Consider the following 16,095-nt stretch of genomic DNA (forward strand, 5'->3'; position numbering starts at 1 on the left):
GGGGGGTAACACCTGGTGGTGCTTGGGAAGGTCACAAAAGTGGAGCTTGTGGCTTTTGCTGGCCTGGAATGCAGTTTATCCCTATGCCATCTTCTAGTCCCAGTTTCAGATTACTTTCAATGCTTTTTTTGAAAGGTTTTTAATCTCTCGTTCAGATTCTGTATCTTTTCAGTCATTGTGAACATATTTTATTTGATATTAATTAATCTCATTGAGTATAACTCTATGATCTACCTTAGCCAAGAATGTAGCTCAGCAACAGAGCACATCTTTGCATGGATAGTGCCCTGAGTTTGGTTCCCCACCAATTCCTCCCTCTTCCAAAGTCCTTCTATGCTCATTCCAATATTTGGGTGTGACAGAGTATTGGTATTTGCTGATTGTCCCTTTTTAGAGACAGGGTCACATTTTCCTGACACAACATCTTCATGTGATGAGTGAATTTGGGTTATACATTGAACATTGTAAATGATATGCTTTAGATTCTATTATATTTCTCTGACTGATTAATTTGATAGGATTCAAAGTGCAAATTCTTCAGTAGCTCAAATTCCAGCTGAGTTATCAACCAGAGTCAATGTATGTTTCAGAGGTTGGCCAGATAATTATGCAGAGCACTATCAGCATATATTTTTTTGGAGCTCCCATCCTCTGACTCTACTTTCCAGAATTGCTCCTCACTTTCAAATGGTCAAGGTCATCACTCTGCAGTTTGATGTTTCAGACCAGAAAACCTCTGCTTTCTATCAGAGATGGAATTATTCAAATTTATAAGACTGTAGCCCATTTTTCCTTCTATAGATTGAAATTCTGCAGGGTTCAGGAGCTACACCTGCACATGACAATGTGACATGACTGACACAATAGACAAGACATTCTTTTACTTATTAGTAAGCTTTCAAGAAGCCATCTATGTCAGAATTATGCCACCTGCTCATCTCAAAATCAATCAATGGCACAGACAATGGTATGTTAGTGTGCTTAAGTGAGTTATATGATCCTAATGTGAAGGGTGGGTTCACCAAGTAAACATTAGACTCCTCCACAAAGGAAAAGCTAGTCAAAGTTCTTAGATAGGTAACTGATACTATACGTTGCTAGATATGCAGAGTATAAGCTTCTGCATAGCAAAATATCAGGAAATAATTTTCACATTGACTAATATAGGAATGAGGGTCCCTAGAATTGTGCAATGTTGAGCTATAAACTACATTGGGTGTGGTTGGGGTTCTAGCTTAGCGGTAGAGCTTATGCTTCGCATGTACAAGGCCCTAAATTCAATCCCTGAAACCCCTGAAAAGAATAGGACTTGGAAATTCATAAAGTGGAAATAAGTTTTATTTCCCTCTAATTGCAGAACCACTTACATGAGAGTGACTCCAATGCTGGTTAAAAACTCAAGGAATCTGGAGGTCAGAGTGATAGTACATGGCTAGGGCACTTGCCTTTCATGTGGCCAACCCAGGATGAATCCCCAGCATGCTGAATACTTCCAGGAGTGATCCCTGAATGCAAAGCTAGGAGTAAGCCCTGAGCACCACCAGGTGCAGCCAAAAACAATAAGTATCACTGTCATTGTCACTGTCCTCTCGTTGTTCATCAATTTGCTCAAGCGGACCCAGTAACGTCTCCATTGTGAGACTTGTTGTTACTGTGTTTGGCATATTTAGTACGTCACAGGTAGCTTGCCAGGCTTTGCCATGCAGGCGGGATATTCTCGGCAGCTTCCCAGGCTCTCTGAGAGGGGTGGAAGAATTGAACCTGGGTCAGTCGGGTCAGCTGCACACAAGGCAGAAGCCCTACTGCTGTGCTATCGCTCCAGCCCAGATAAATAAGTAAAATATTAATAATTCAAGGGATGGACACGCCAAGCCATAAGTATAGCTATGTAGGAAATAAGGAGAACATTCTGGGGTATGGGGAAATGTAATGTAATATATATTCATATTGAGAAAATATATGAATAAAGAGAAACATTTAGATTAAGATTTTCTTTCTTTCTTTTCCCCCTCCTTCCCTTCCCCTTCCCTCCCTTCCCTTGCCATCCCTTTCCTTCTTCCTTCCTTCTTCCTCTCTTCTTTGTGAATAAAATAGATTTAATTAGGGAATATGAAGAAAGACAAAAAGAGGGTAATAAATTTAAAAGAATACACAGGCTTCTCCAGCGGAGAAAAATTTACCCTATAAGGTAAAGGAAAGGTATTAAATAGTCCAGATTGAAATGCAGGTGACACCAGAATGGGAATTTAACTAGATTAAACTTTTCTAAAACAAAAAGATTTTGACCACTGCCCTCCCCCACTTTTACTTTACTTCCCATCTTCCTCCTCTTATTTCCCATCTGGATTTCTTACCTCTCTGTTCTTTTTCTTCCTGTACTTTAGAGTCAGGGGTGATCTACGTATCCCTCCTTACCAATAAAAAATTTTTAATTCTGCTCACAGCAAAGATAGATATAGATATAAGAGAACTGACATTGGGATGCATGGCTTCTCTGTATTCTGTATACTTATTGATTTTACTAATTATTCATAATTACCTAAATAATCTTGAGCAAACACTTCTTTCTTTGTGGCTCATAGTTGCCTCATGTACAATTGCAGAAAAAATTAAGTTTGGTATTACATAGACCTTCCAGTTCAATTATTCCATGATTTCATGAAATGATTCAAATAACAAGGTCAAAATTATATTTATTTGTTTATATTTTAAATTGAATCTCTATGAGATACACAGTCACAGAGTTGTTCGTGATTGTGTTTTGGTCAAAAATTTAAAGTTAATTGGCCTCTATATATACCATAGTCATATTAGCTGTAAAACACATGGATCATATTTAGTTAAATATGTTAAAAAATGTAAAGCCAAAGATTTTTTTTTCTTTTTGAGTCACACCTGGCGATGCACAGGGATTACTCTTGGCTCTGCACTCAGGAATTACTCCTGGTGGTGCTCGGGGGACCATATGAGATGCTGGGATTCGAACCCTGGATGGGCGCGTGCATGACAAACACCCTACTTGCTGTGCTATTACTCCAGCCCCCAAAGATATTTCTTAAGTCTCTTAAGTGTCAGAAACAAAAAGAGAACCTGAATTTTCTAACTTCCAGGTCTATATCTAGTGCCCTTTTACCTAAACACCTGAAAATATAATAATTACAAACTATGTGAGCCTTAAAAATATTTGGAATTGTTTTTCCCTTTTCAAGTGTGTATTGCTGAAGACACCATTGATATATAGAAATACCAATGTGTTTTATATATGTAATATAAAAGGTAAAGGCCCTCCCGTTGATCGTCGATTTGCTCGAGCGGGCCCAGTAACGTCTCCATTGGAGACTTTGTTCTTACTGTGTCTGGCATATCGAATACGTCACGGGGAGCTTGCCAGGCTCTGCCGTGCGGGCGAGATACTCTCGGTAGCTTGCCGGGCTCTCCGAGAGGGGCGGAGGAATCGAACTCGGGTCGGCCATGTTGGCTGCGTGCAAGGCAAACGCCCTACCGCTGTGCTATCGCTCCAGCCCATGTAATATAAAATACAAGTTATTAAGTTTTTGCCATTCTATATTTCACTTGTTTCTGGACAGACTGTATTCTCAGTAATGCGAAAGTTCCAAAAGTGATTACAGCAATTTGCATATTTTCCTATAAAGGTGTTTCAGGCTTTGCTAGAGAATACACCTAGACTATTCCAAAGCATATAGCACACACAATATCTGATAAGGTAAAGACTGATTTCAGTCTCAAACTAATGCCCAATTATTTTGAACACTTTTCAAAATAATGCCCAATTAATTATGACATGTTTCCTCACATTGAATAGATTTTTAAATTAAAAATTCTTTTCATTTGCTTTCATTAAAAAAATCATGTTGCTTTTACTAACTTTAATAACAGTAAATTAATAGTACTAAAAAAATCACAACATATCAAGTGTTGATTCATGTTAGAAGTCTTAGTGTGTCACTTTGGGGAAATACGCTCAAGATGGGCAAGCATTCCTCCTGAATAAGCTCCCAGGCCTTTCCAGGCTTTCCACAAGAAATTCACACACAGAACTGAGACGGTGCCTCATCAGCCTCTCTCCACCCAAAAGGAAAAACTACTTAGTGTGGGCCTAGTCTTGCAACTGTTGGATGAAGGGCAGAACAGGACCCTGCCTCCTCATTTGCATGTCAGAGGAAACGCACTTGGTCAGCTCTGCAGTGGACCCTGGCATGGAGCAGCCTTTCAACTGTCAGCGCCACTCAAAGATAATTTTCTTCTAGCATCTGCTCCTTTCTAATGGACGTATGGGCAAGAATACTTTCTCTTGCCCCTCCGCCAACATCAAGTCAACCACAAATTTCCAGTTCTCTCTAGCAGTCCTGCAGTGTTGTGGCTTTGGAAAATTCATTTGATAATAGACAAGTCAGAAGAAAAAGATTTCCTCCAAACAAATATTTTTAAGACTGAAAAATGCTGTAAATGAAACTGACTCCCCAAACTTTATACAACTATTAATTTTTTCCTAAAACATTTATCTGCTGTCATGTAGATCTAGACTTGTGTATTTTCAGTAAGCCTAAAAGGGTACTGTTTATCAATAAGACGTTCCTACGTACCAAAACTAATTATACTTTATATTGCTAAATCTGGAAGTTGCTTTATTAAAAAGAAAGAAAAAAACCCGAGGTTTCTATCTTTACCAAATCTGTGGCTTCCTTGCTGTCTGTATTTCATTTCCCTTGCTTACTTACCAAAAGATAAACTAGTCACTTTTTCCTCCCGGCTTTGCTTAGTTATAATTTTTTTTAACTTCATGGATGGTTTTATTATTTTGGACTTTGATAAAGGGAGATCTTTTCTCCTTATCAAAATGTTCTGTTTTTGCAATGTCCTGGTTTTAAATTTTTTACTTAATTTAAAAACACATTAACAAAAATTCAACTGCAAACTCAAAAACACAGTGCAACATGAAAGCATTTTATTCCCTAAATTGTAAGTTTTTAGCAATGGCTAAGTGCATCTATTTTTCGTCATGGCCCTTTTTGTTCCTAAAAAAATAAAAAAATATTTGGCATGGAGCCTCAGGTTTTTAGTGTAAGATTGAAATCTTGTTTCAGACTCCTCATTGAGGGCAATTCCATATGCTCACTGGGAATGTTGTCCAGTAGTTGGAAAGATTTTTCTCTACCAACAATGTAGAACCTGCAGCCGTTCACTGTAGGCTTCTAAAGCAGGATAACTAAATTATTTTCATCTTGGCACAAAATGAGCTCAGGAGTCGGGCCTCTATCCCCAGGGAACGGGGAAGGGTAACTTGGCACAGAAAACACACAGTATCAGTACTCAAGCAAAAGGAGCTGAACAAATCTTTGCATTTAGAAAAGGTTTAAAGAATCAGAGGGTACGTTCTTATTGGCATATACATTCAGTACTCAGAATGTTCTAGAAGAAACCATAAAAATCAGGTACCTGAGAGTAAAAAGTACAAAATGACATCATTGCAAAGAGCCACTGTACCCCCACCCCACCCCAAGCCCTCCACCACATGTTCTTCCAACATAAGCCATCACCTTGGCCAAGTGGCATTTTCAGAACAGGAGATGCTCAACTTGGGCTTTCCTGGCTTTTCTATTGCTCTTATTGTGTCAGAAGATGAGGAAGGCCTCTTCCCTTTTTATCCTGGCCTTCGGTCTCAAGGTAAATATTCTTTATTAATTCTTCCTGTATCTTGGATTTTGGAGACAGAGGACTCACATGTTAGCTCTGAGATTCATTTGGTAAATGAAACGGCTTGCCTTAAAACAGGGCTACTATCCTTGTTTCGAGTCATTCTTTTACTAGGGTTCTTTCTCTCAATTCTAAAGTCGATTGTTAAAGCAAACATTTCGAGCACAAATTCCCCCCATTTTTTGTGGTGAGGAGTGTTAAGGTCCTGTTCAGCAGTACTCTGGTGCTATTCCTGACACTGTGTTTAGGAGTGAACCCTTCAATTTCAGGGCTCAAACCAGGTTCTCCAGTGTGCTAGGTAAACTCGTTAACCCCTGTACTGTCTCTCCAACCCCTCCAAATATTTTCTTAGGAGAGCACACACTAGCAATTCTCAGGGGTCATACCTAACTGTGTTCAGATACCACTTGGTGGTTCTTGGGGGACCTTACGCAGTGCTGGGACTTGAATGTTGTTCTGGCCACACCAAACGCAAGCCGAGTGCCTTAACCTCTGCACTATCTCCTGCCTACCTGCCCAATGTTGTCCCCTTACCTTCTGTGCATTTTGATGACTAGGGTTGCACAAACTTTTTTTTTTATGGGCAAGTCTGGATTAAGACATTTATTGGAAAGAAATTAAAAAAGTAAGCAAATGCATAAAACTATATTAGTTCATTAATAAAAACAAAGGGGGTTGCACATACTTAGCTGTGGTACTTGCCCTCTTCGACTGTGATGCTCCCAAAGCTGCTGGGATTGGACAAGGGCACATGGGTGCAAGCTGGGAATGGACCTTGTGCCTTCCTCGTGCAGACACTCAGCCACTGAGGTAGCATCAGTCTAGGAGAGTCAGCACTCATTCAAGTAAATGACATTGATCTGTTATTGGTAAATACTGAGCTATTCCAAAATTTGTTTATGTTTGTTTATAAAAGTTGTTTATAATTATTTCTTTGGCCTTGAAATAATTATGTCTCAACCAGTTCCAAATGATCTGAGTGCATTTATATATTTTTTAAGTATAGAAAGCAAGACTTGATGTTGAACAAATGGTTGCTAAAAGTGCATGTCTCTGTAAGTGTGTGTGTGTATGGGGGGGTTGCACTTCTGAAATGTGGGTGTGTCTGTGGTATGTGGGTGTGAGGTGTATTTGTGTTTATGGAATGGAAGTATGTCTATGCATGCGTAGCATGGCATGGGTGTATATATGTATAGCGATTGAGAGTGCAGGTAATATAATAGGAATGAGTAAGGTGATTTTTCACAATTAAATTTCTAATTACAGATTTGTTTCTGAGTCTCTAGAATCATGGTCATTAAGCAGCTTGATCAGGAGCCAGAGAGGCTGTTCGTGGGTGGCAACTCAGGGTCTCGTTGAGGCGGGGAGGAAAGGGCCGGCTCCACCCCATCTCAAGAGACCTGTCTTGTCACTATGGGTTCAAACCTGACTGTCCAATGGCCTCTGGAAGATGGCAGCCACCAAGCCTTCAGGGGGAACAGGCCAAGGCACGAAATCTATTCCCATCTGGGGTGGTCCAGCACTGGCCTCTCTGGCTCCTGATCAAGCTGCTTAACGGCTATGATCCCAGGGACTCAGGAACAAATCTTGGAACCCAGCAGGTTTTGGCAGAAATTCCTCCAGATTTAATTGTTAAAATTTCAGAATTCCAAAGTCACGTGGCCACTGCTGCGTGTGTGTGTCATGTGTCACTTGGAACCTGTATTACTCAAAATATACTGCATCATCATGGAAGCAGTTGATGCCCAACAGTGTGCTTTATATTCAATCACATTCTCTTGTTAACAGGTATATATCCAATACTCAGTTATGATAGGGATAACTATCATAAACTAACTAACAAAATACCCATTGTGGTGGGTATTTTGCTAAGGGCACAGAATTCACCCCTTATAACTTCAGGATAAGAGACTTGAGTGCAGTTACCAGTCATAAGGCACGTGAAAGGAACAATCAATGGCGATGAGAGTAAACCAGCATTCGAAAACTGTTAGCACTATGTGAATGTAATGGTGAAGCCCAGGGAGTACTGTGAGGTTTCCAGGGATAGCTGGAACCCTAGAGGAGGGTGCATCCAAGGGGAAATATGGATCTTTGAAGACACAGTGACTGCCAGAAAACTGACACTGAAACAGAAAGAAAAGGAAGAAATACACTGACTTCTTTCGCCTTTTGTGCTCTGATCTTTCAAAGATCCTATTCTTTTACTGACAAAAGCAACTGCCAGTAATCTACCATAAGGACACTGGCTATGCACAGATGTCAGCACAGAGCTGAGAAGGATGGGGCAGAAAATGGACCCAGGGACTCATCCGAAGACAAACTGTACAGAGAATTTTATATTTTCCCAATGCATTTTTTCTCCATTCTCTCTCTCTTCTCTCCTCTTCCCTCCACTCCCTTCACATCCCCTCCCTTCTCTTTGATTATTTCTTTTTTTTTTCTCACTTCTTAAATGTTTCTTTTCATTGCTCTAATCTCTTCTTTTTGGCTTTTGGGCCACACCCAGCATTGCTTAGGGTTTACTCCTGGCTCTGAGCTCAGAGTTCACACCTAGAAAGCTTGGGGACCATATGCCATGCCAGAGATAGAACCTGGGTTGGCCATGTGCAAGGCAAGCATCTTACCCACTGTACTGCTGCTCCAGCCCTGCAATAGTATTTCTGTCAATGCTACTGAGTAGAATATAAATCTCATCAAAGTCTATCAACAGATGTACAATTTAATCAAATAATACTTGATTATATGTATTTTAATAGAAAGGGTTCAGTTTAGCAGATGAACTAAAACTTTTATTGGAAGTGACTCAAATAGTAAACTAGAAAATATAGGCTGTGTCTCTAAGGGTTTGAGAGGTGAAGAAAAGGGAAACAGTCGGGTTGACTTGGCAGAAAGCATAGAGCCCAAAGCCCCAGATTCAGGAGAAATCTACTGGGAGGGATTGTGCCACAGACAGACACCAAAGAAAGGGCAGAAAGAAGTCAAGTCTTGATCTTTTATGAAGTTAGAAACCAGACACTATTTCCTTCAGGGTTTTTTTTTTTGGGGGGGGGGGGGCTAGGAACTATGATAACCAGAAATATCTTTCAGGTGCTCATCCATCTAGATTGCTGCAATTGCATTCTGAGTTTTAAGATAACTCTGTTTGGTCTTCAATGAATAATCAAGTACCCAAATAAATCCTTCATTCACTTCTCAGGGTAAGTTATTCTGCTTCATTTATTGCACCGGCATAGAGCATAGATGGCAGATAATTGGTACAAATAGACAACAGTGCTTGAAAACCACCTAAGAGAATGAATGAAGAAATATACACACTATAATACCTCTAGATTGAAGGCACTGGAACTTTAAAGAAACAATATGGTGTTTCCCATAAAAAAAACCACAAATGACAACTATCAGAGTGATTGCAAGTTTGATCTCAGATAGAGGTGAAGAAACCTAAAGGTCTTGAAGTGGAAGAGAGGACAGATCTAAGTAAGGGGACAACTGGGAGGACAGAAAACAAACAAAACTCCAGACACTTCACAGCTTTGTCAAGGAAAGATTCTGTTTACCATCACTTGGGAGGAGACAAGCAGAAGATTTGTGAAAATATATCTGTTGTGTTTGGTGCCAAGAGGCAGAATTCAGTTTCCAGGAAATTTTATTCATTTATCTTATGATTTAGATATTCTTATATAACATTGTTTCTCCTTCAAAAAGCTTTCTCACCATCTTGGCTCTACTCCCTTCTCAATAATATCTGGTTGTATATGAAACCTAGGGATAGAAAACTTACCTTTACTTCAAACTTTGAAAAATAAACATCTGAAGAAAATACTTAAAAATACTTTAAAAATCAGTTTTTTTGAGTATTTGATTTAGAACTAGAAATGGAATAAAATAAATCCACCATTCTAGAATCTATGACAAATATCCAAGAGAATTTATATATTTATATAGAAAAAAACTTGAATAATCTGAAAATATGAGCTCTACATTGCTTTCACTTGGGCTTTTGCCTAAGTTTTGATAAAATAGTTTCTATGTCTAATTTATGCCACCACTCACTTGGCTAATCAGTTGGTCACTGTCCTCCCGTTATTCATCGATTTTCTCAAGTGGGCCCAGTAACTTCTCCATCGTGAGACTTTGTTGTTACTGTGTTTGGCATATTGAATACATCACGGGGAGTTGCCAGGCTTTGCCGTGCAGGCGAGATATTCTCGGTAGCTTGCCGGGCTCTCTGAGAGGGACGGAGGAATCGAACTCCAGTCGGCCATGTTGGCTGCATGCAAGGCAAATGCCTTACCCGCTGTGCTACTGCTAATCAACTAGTATTTAAAATTTAACATAAAATTATTTTATTAATTTTCTCTAGCTAATCAACCACAGAAAATAAATATTGGTTTTCCATAAGAAAAGTCTTCTAGGGGTCAAGAATGCAGCTCCAGTGGTAGAACAGATGTCTTGCATATGTGAGATCTAGGATTCAGTCCCTGGAACTGCAAAAAATAAGTAAATAAAGGGAAAAGAAAAATTGTTTAATCTGTCTCATCGCTTCCATAGTAGCATCTCAGACACAGTAAACTGATAAACAGACAGTGAACAGAAAAGAAATAGGGAGAAAAAGGGAGAAAAGAGGACAGGTAAACCCCAAATTTGAGTAGCGACCTAATTTTCCTGAAACAACTCTATTATGAACATTTTTGTGAATCATGATGTGTTAATAAAAATTAAAAATTATAAGAAAATAAGGTTAACTTAGAAAGACTCCTGCATTATATTTCTGAAGTTAGGCCTCAATCTTATCAATTGCAAGTATTCTAAGAATTAGTGTTTTATCAATTTACACATGTAAAATTTTAAAGTAAGATTTCACTAAAAAAGCAGAATAGAAATTCACTGTCTAGCACCTAAGTTCTAAACTGGACTTACTTAGATAATCAGCCCATTCATCTAAAAAATAAATGTGTTGGATTTAATTATTAGTAAGATTCCCATTGACTCTAAAGTATTGCATCACTTCCTATGGGGTAAGAGCTCCTCTTTCATTTGAAGGGCCTAAATAATATATATATATATATATATATATATATATATACTTTTTTTTTAAAGATATCACTATTTTACTTACCACAAGTGCCACTTCTCAGCATCATCTCTAGGCCCATCCTGGAAAGACCATCATTCCAAAATGTCTTAAAACTGACCCCTCTTGTAGGGGAAATGAAGTGAAATATATACACATAGGGCTGTTGCTGTCATGCAACCTTCAATAAAGAAACCTGCAAATGTCTTCATCACCAAACAGCCTGATTGACTTCTGACTTGATTTAGCGTTATTGAAAGTACTTACAACACTGCCAATAACATCACACCATAATAGGATGCACATCACAGATAAAGCAACACAAAGAACCTAGGAAATGCATACTTAAAATGTAAATAGCCTAAACAGCAGGACAACTGAAGGATCTCTGAGGATAAAGAGGCACAGAATTCTTCAACAGTTGCTACCCTGGTTGTGCCTTTAAAACTCACAATTTCTCAATACACCAAGTGTAGTGCTTATTTTCCTCATTTAAAAGTGAGACTAATATCACTGGAATTTTTTTTAGGGCATAGAAAGAAAGCATTCCTTCTAAAGTTTGGAATTAAAGTGAAAAGCAGTCTTTTAGAATAAGCAGGTACCACTTGAATCTGAAGCTTGTACTGTCCTTTTCAATCGTTGCAGAGAAACAATTAATAAAGGAACCCATTAAGACCTGATTATTGCTGCTAAAAAAAGGAAGGTAGAATTTCAGTCCTTTGAAGTAACTGAGAATGATTCAGGCCTCATTACAGAGATATAATCTACATTCATACATTTATGTTAGTGATTCAAATCTATTGGGAGAGATTGAATTCCGTTAAATAGTGCATCTTTCCTGTGCAACTTTTCTCAGGCATTCTCAGGCTAACCTAAGAGGTGACCTAACAATGCAAAGCGGTGGAGTATTTAGGGATTCAACTGTGCTATAAAAGAAAGGCTGTGCAGAAAAGAAAAAAGAAGAGTGAGATATAATCTAAAAAGCTATGTCAGCTTTTCCTTTGGGTGGTTTTGTAAATGCCCTTCCTGTCATCACACTGTACAGAAGAGTGGCAGAAGGTTCTAGAACTTTTAAACACTGCACCTGCTGCAACGAGACTTGAATATGGACATTTTGAAGACGTGTCTTCTCCTTTTCAGACAGAATTAAAAAAAAAAAAAGAAACTAAGATTGAATCACTTCCACTGGAAGTGACTGGTAGAGATGTGAGAGCGAGAGCGAGAGCGAGAGCGAGAGAGAGAGAGAGAGAGAGAGAGAGAGAGAGAGAGAGCACCCAATAGGACCCTAGGGGGTGTCTATTGAATACTGCAAAAATAAAAGAATCTCAAGTTGGCATCACTAATGTTGGTGCCCAGTGTAGAAAAACCTCAAAATAATAACTTCCCATGTTTTGTAACTTTTCACAGTAGAATCCTTATTGTATGGTTTCATCAAAGATAACTTTGAAAAATATGTAGTTTTAATTAGTTGCCAATTCAACATTCAGATTCTGCTGAACAATTGGGCTGAAATTCAAGTCTTAGAAACACTACACTTTAGCATTTGTCAGATCAGGTATAAACTGTGAACCAGAAAATTGAAATTTTTATACATGATTTCATTTTTATACAACTACACTTTTTTGAAAGAGCAAGTCTTGTTTGACGTATGTGCTTTATTTGCTTAACTCACTAATTAACAGCTACAGAAATCAGAGCTAATTGTATTAAATTAAAAAAATCTACTGTGGTATTCACCACATTGTCGAAATCTACTGAATGAGCGCTGCAATGAGTAATAATGCAATTAAAACTTTGATTCTAGTATTAAATGCTCCTATTTCAAAAGTTCTGAATACACAGGAAATACAAGCACATGAATGTAAAGTCATTTTTCAAATCACTAAACAACATAGTTAGACAAGCATTCCAAATATCCATCTTTAACGCTAGAATTCAAATTTCTTTGTATTTTCTCCTATGTACAATGAAAATTGAGGCCAAACTGCACACAAGGACGTTTCTGGATTGTTGTCCATACACAATTACTTCCAAATTGCAGTTGCATTGCTTAAGAACCCATGTACACCTTGAAGAGAGTTAGAGTAACAGTCTAAGTATTAATGTAAAGCCATACGAAAGTGCCACTATTAAAGGTGGAAAACCTTCAAAATACAGGCAACTTCATATGGTTCAGCATAGCTAAAATGCGCGACTGCTTCATAATCTAAATTTTGGTATGTCAGACTCCTCTTTCAGACAATCTTTATTTCCCTAGCTTGGAGCAGTTCTTAAAAAACACGATCCTCTAGGAACTGTCTCTCTTACTTAAATCGGAATGCACTGTTACATCATTATTTCTTTGTGTCTCTTTTTAATGGCAAAGGTTTCCCTAGTTTGTCTCTACCTGGGTTGTGAGCAAGTTTCTGTTACAGGAGTGAGGGGGATACTAGTAGATGAGAGTAAGGGAAAAGGAGGGTGGTGCTGCAGTTACATTGCAAAACAGAGTCCTTTAAGTTGAAGGGCTTAAAGGATTCCGTTGAAGAAAGGGGGGAAAAAAAGAAAACGCCCTTTCGTGATAAACGTGCAAAGGAAGTTGCCCAGAAAAGATAATGGATAGCAGAACATTGGGCCAAAAATATGGTTAAATTCGTAATCTGCGCACGGTGCGTCCGCTCTGGAAGTGCGCGCGTGGTTCGGTAAAAGAGTATGTTAGCAATTAGAAATCAGTCGTTTCGGTCCCCGATTTCACTTGCGCCAAGAGAGAGGCTACATTTTAGGGTGACAATAAATCTCCAAGAGCTTAAAAGGCAGAGAGGGCCAAAGTGTGAACTTTTTCCTTCAACAACGGAAGCGAGAAATCAGTGATTCATTAAAGCGGAGACCTCCTTGGAAGCTGGCAGAAGCCGAGGAAAAGCAGTTAATTACGTCTCCCTTTTCCGTGCTCGCTCCGTCCAACCAAGTTTGCAATCTGCTGCCTCCAAGGGTTTATCCTCAGCATCTTCTACTCCCCCCCAACCCCCCGCCCCGCCCTTTTGGGAGCGGGGGGGGGGGGCGGTGCGGGGAGTCAGCCCAGCAACTGGCTCCAGGTGGCTTGCAAGCACATCCCTGCCAAAAAAACAGGAGGGGGGAGCAAACCCAAAAATCCTGGTTGGAAAACAAGTGAGAAGGGGACTTCCCGGAGGGGATTGGTTGGGACTAGAGGACAGCGCGAGCCGGGACGCGGGAGGCGACGGTCGCGCGGGTGGCAGGCGCTGCAAGCGCAGGGACGCTCGGGTTTGCGGCGGGGAGGACGGGAGCCGCGGCCCCCGGGCCGGGCGCTGGGGTTCGGCGCTCCCTGGCGCGCTCCCCGGCGCTCCCCGGCGCTCCCCGCTGCGGCCCCTCCCCCGCCCGCGCCCTCTCCCCGGCGTTCCCAGCAGCCGCGGGTTTCAGATGTCCCACCGCCGTTTGACCCCCTCCCCCCGCCTCTCCACCCCTGCGAAGGAGGGTTGACCAGCAGAGGCAGAGCCCACCTCTGGCTTCGAAATCCCTGACATTTCCACTCCAGGCTGCAACCTGTTTACCAGCGGGATCTCCAAAGGGGAAAGGGGAGGGGGAGCCGAGGGAACCAGGGCCAAACAAAACACCCACCGCCACCCCCACCCCTCGCCCCCCCGCCCCACCACCACCCCAAACCAGAAGTGACTTTCTGGAGAGACTTCACATCCACCGGCACCGCCAAAAAGAGAAAGCCAGCGGGGAAGGCAACAGCGGCGACCCGGCAGCTGCCTCCGGCCCTGACAACCGCGAGGGACGCGCGCTCGGGACCGGCTCGCCGGCTGCGCGGCTCTGCACGGAAGGGGACCCGGAGGTGCCGAGCGCGGAGGGCGCAGCGCCGCTCCCCGGCCTCGCGCCCAGCCCCTCTGGGCTTGCTCACCGGGCTGTCATCTGCTGCACTCAGACCTCTGATTATTTTTGGCTTTTTATTGTTGTTGTTGTTCTGCTGCATCTAACATGGTGAAGAAAGGAGTCAAGAAGAGAACAAAGTAAACTCCTGGCAGGGGGGAGTGGACGTCGCTGGGGGGACCGCCGCCGCCACCACCGCCACTTCCAACCGCCGGCTCCTGCTGCTGCGGCCACCCACGTCCAGTGTCCCCCGCCCCCGGTCCGGAGACTGGCCGAGCGGAGCGCGGAGCCGGGAGAGGCCGCCGGCGCGTCCGAGGAGTTATGGATGTTGGTGCATTCACTGGGGGCCAGATTCGCGCGCACACGGAGCTAAGCAGCGGCCGCCACCTCCAGCTGTCGTCTTCTTGCCGCCTCGCCCCAGCTCTTACCCTTCCAGTATGTTCCTTCTGATGAGACAATTTCCAGTGCCGAGAGTTTCAGTACAATGTGGAAATGGATACTGACACATTGTGCCTCAGCCTTTCCCCACCTGCCCGGCTGCTGCTGTTGCTTCCTGCTGCTCTTCCTGGTGTCTTCGGTCCCTGTCACCTGCCAGCCCCTTGGTCGGGACATGGTGTCACTAGAGGCCACCAACTCTTCCTCCTCCTCCTCCTCCTCCGCTGCCTCCTCCTCCTCCTCCTCCTCCTCTTCCTCCTCCTCCTCCTCCTCGGCATCCTCCTCCTTCTCCTCTCCTTCCAGCGCGGGGAGGCATGTGCGGAGCTACAACCACCTCCAAGGAGATGTGCGCTGGAGAAAACTCTTCTCCTTCACCAAGTACTTTCTCAAGATTGAGAAGAACGGGAGGGTCGGCGGGACCAAGAAGGAAAACTGCCCGTACAGTAAGTAACTGATGCGCGCTCCCCTCCTTCCAATTATCCAGCCCCCACCCCACACGGGGGGGAAATCTCTTCCAGATGTGGCCAGCTAAATATTTACGTCCCCAACCCCTGTAAAATTATTAAGTGGGAGACTTTCACACTAGATACTCCCCCCACCTCGGTTCCTCTCGGCGTATGCTCTGTGGCTGCGGCACCCCCTCCCCTCGGTGCCTCCACGCCCCCTCCCTCTTTTTGCCCCCCATACACACACCCTACCCTTGCCACCCTGGTCCGCTCCTTCTTGCCAGCTTGTCACCCGCCAGACCGCGCAGGGCGCCCGCGAGTTGCTGCAGAGAGCATCGGTGCCCCCGTCTGTCTGCGTCGCTCTTCCCCACCTCCAAGGTCTCCCTCCCCTCCCTCCTGGACGTGACTCAAGTAAACACATTCTGTTTCTTTGCGCTGGCGGTCTTATTAAGAGTTTGGGGACCGGCTCCTCAAGCTGAAAATAATTATCCGCTGTCAATTAGAGGGTTTTTATGGGAACTTTATTTAAGGGGAGGGGGACTCCATTGCAGACGTTTC

General features: G+C 42.3%; 1 protein-coding gene across 1 annotated transcript in view; it reads left to right on the forward strand.

The window, feature by feature from the left end:
* Positions 1-14,780: 14,780 nt before the first annotated feature.
* The window catches only part of FGF10 (fibroblast growth factor 10), a 96,623-nt gene continuing 95,308 nt past the window's right edge, over positions 14,781-16,095 (forward strand). Inside the window, exon 1 of the mRNA XM_056112159.1 lies at positions 14,781-15,534. Coding sequence (XP_055968134.1) covers positions 15,141-15,534 — 394 coding nt within the window. The 5' untranslated portion in view covers positions 14,781-15,140. The remainder of the gene's footprint in view (positions 15,535-16,095) is intronic.

The sequence above is a fragment of the Sorex fumeus genome, unplaced genomic scaffold (assembly GCF_029834395.1).
Source record: "Sorex fumeus unplaced genomic scaffold, SorFum_2.1 ptg000015l, whole genome shotgun sequence".
In the NCBI taxonomy this organism is placed as follows: domain Eukaryota; kingdom Metazoa; phylum Chordata; class Mammalia; order Eulipotyphla; family Soricidae; genus Sorex; species Sorex fumeus.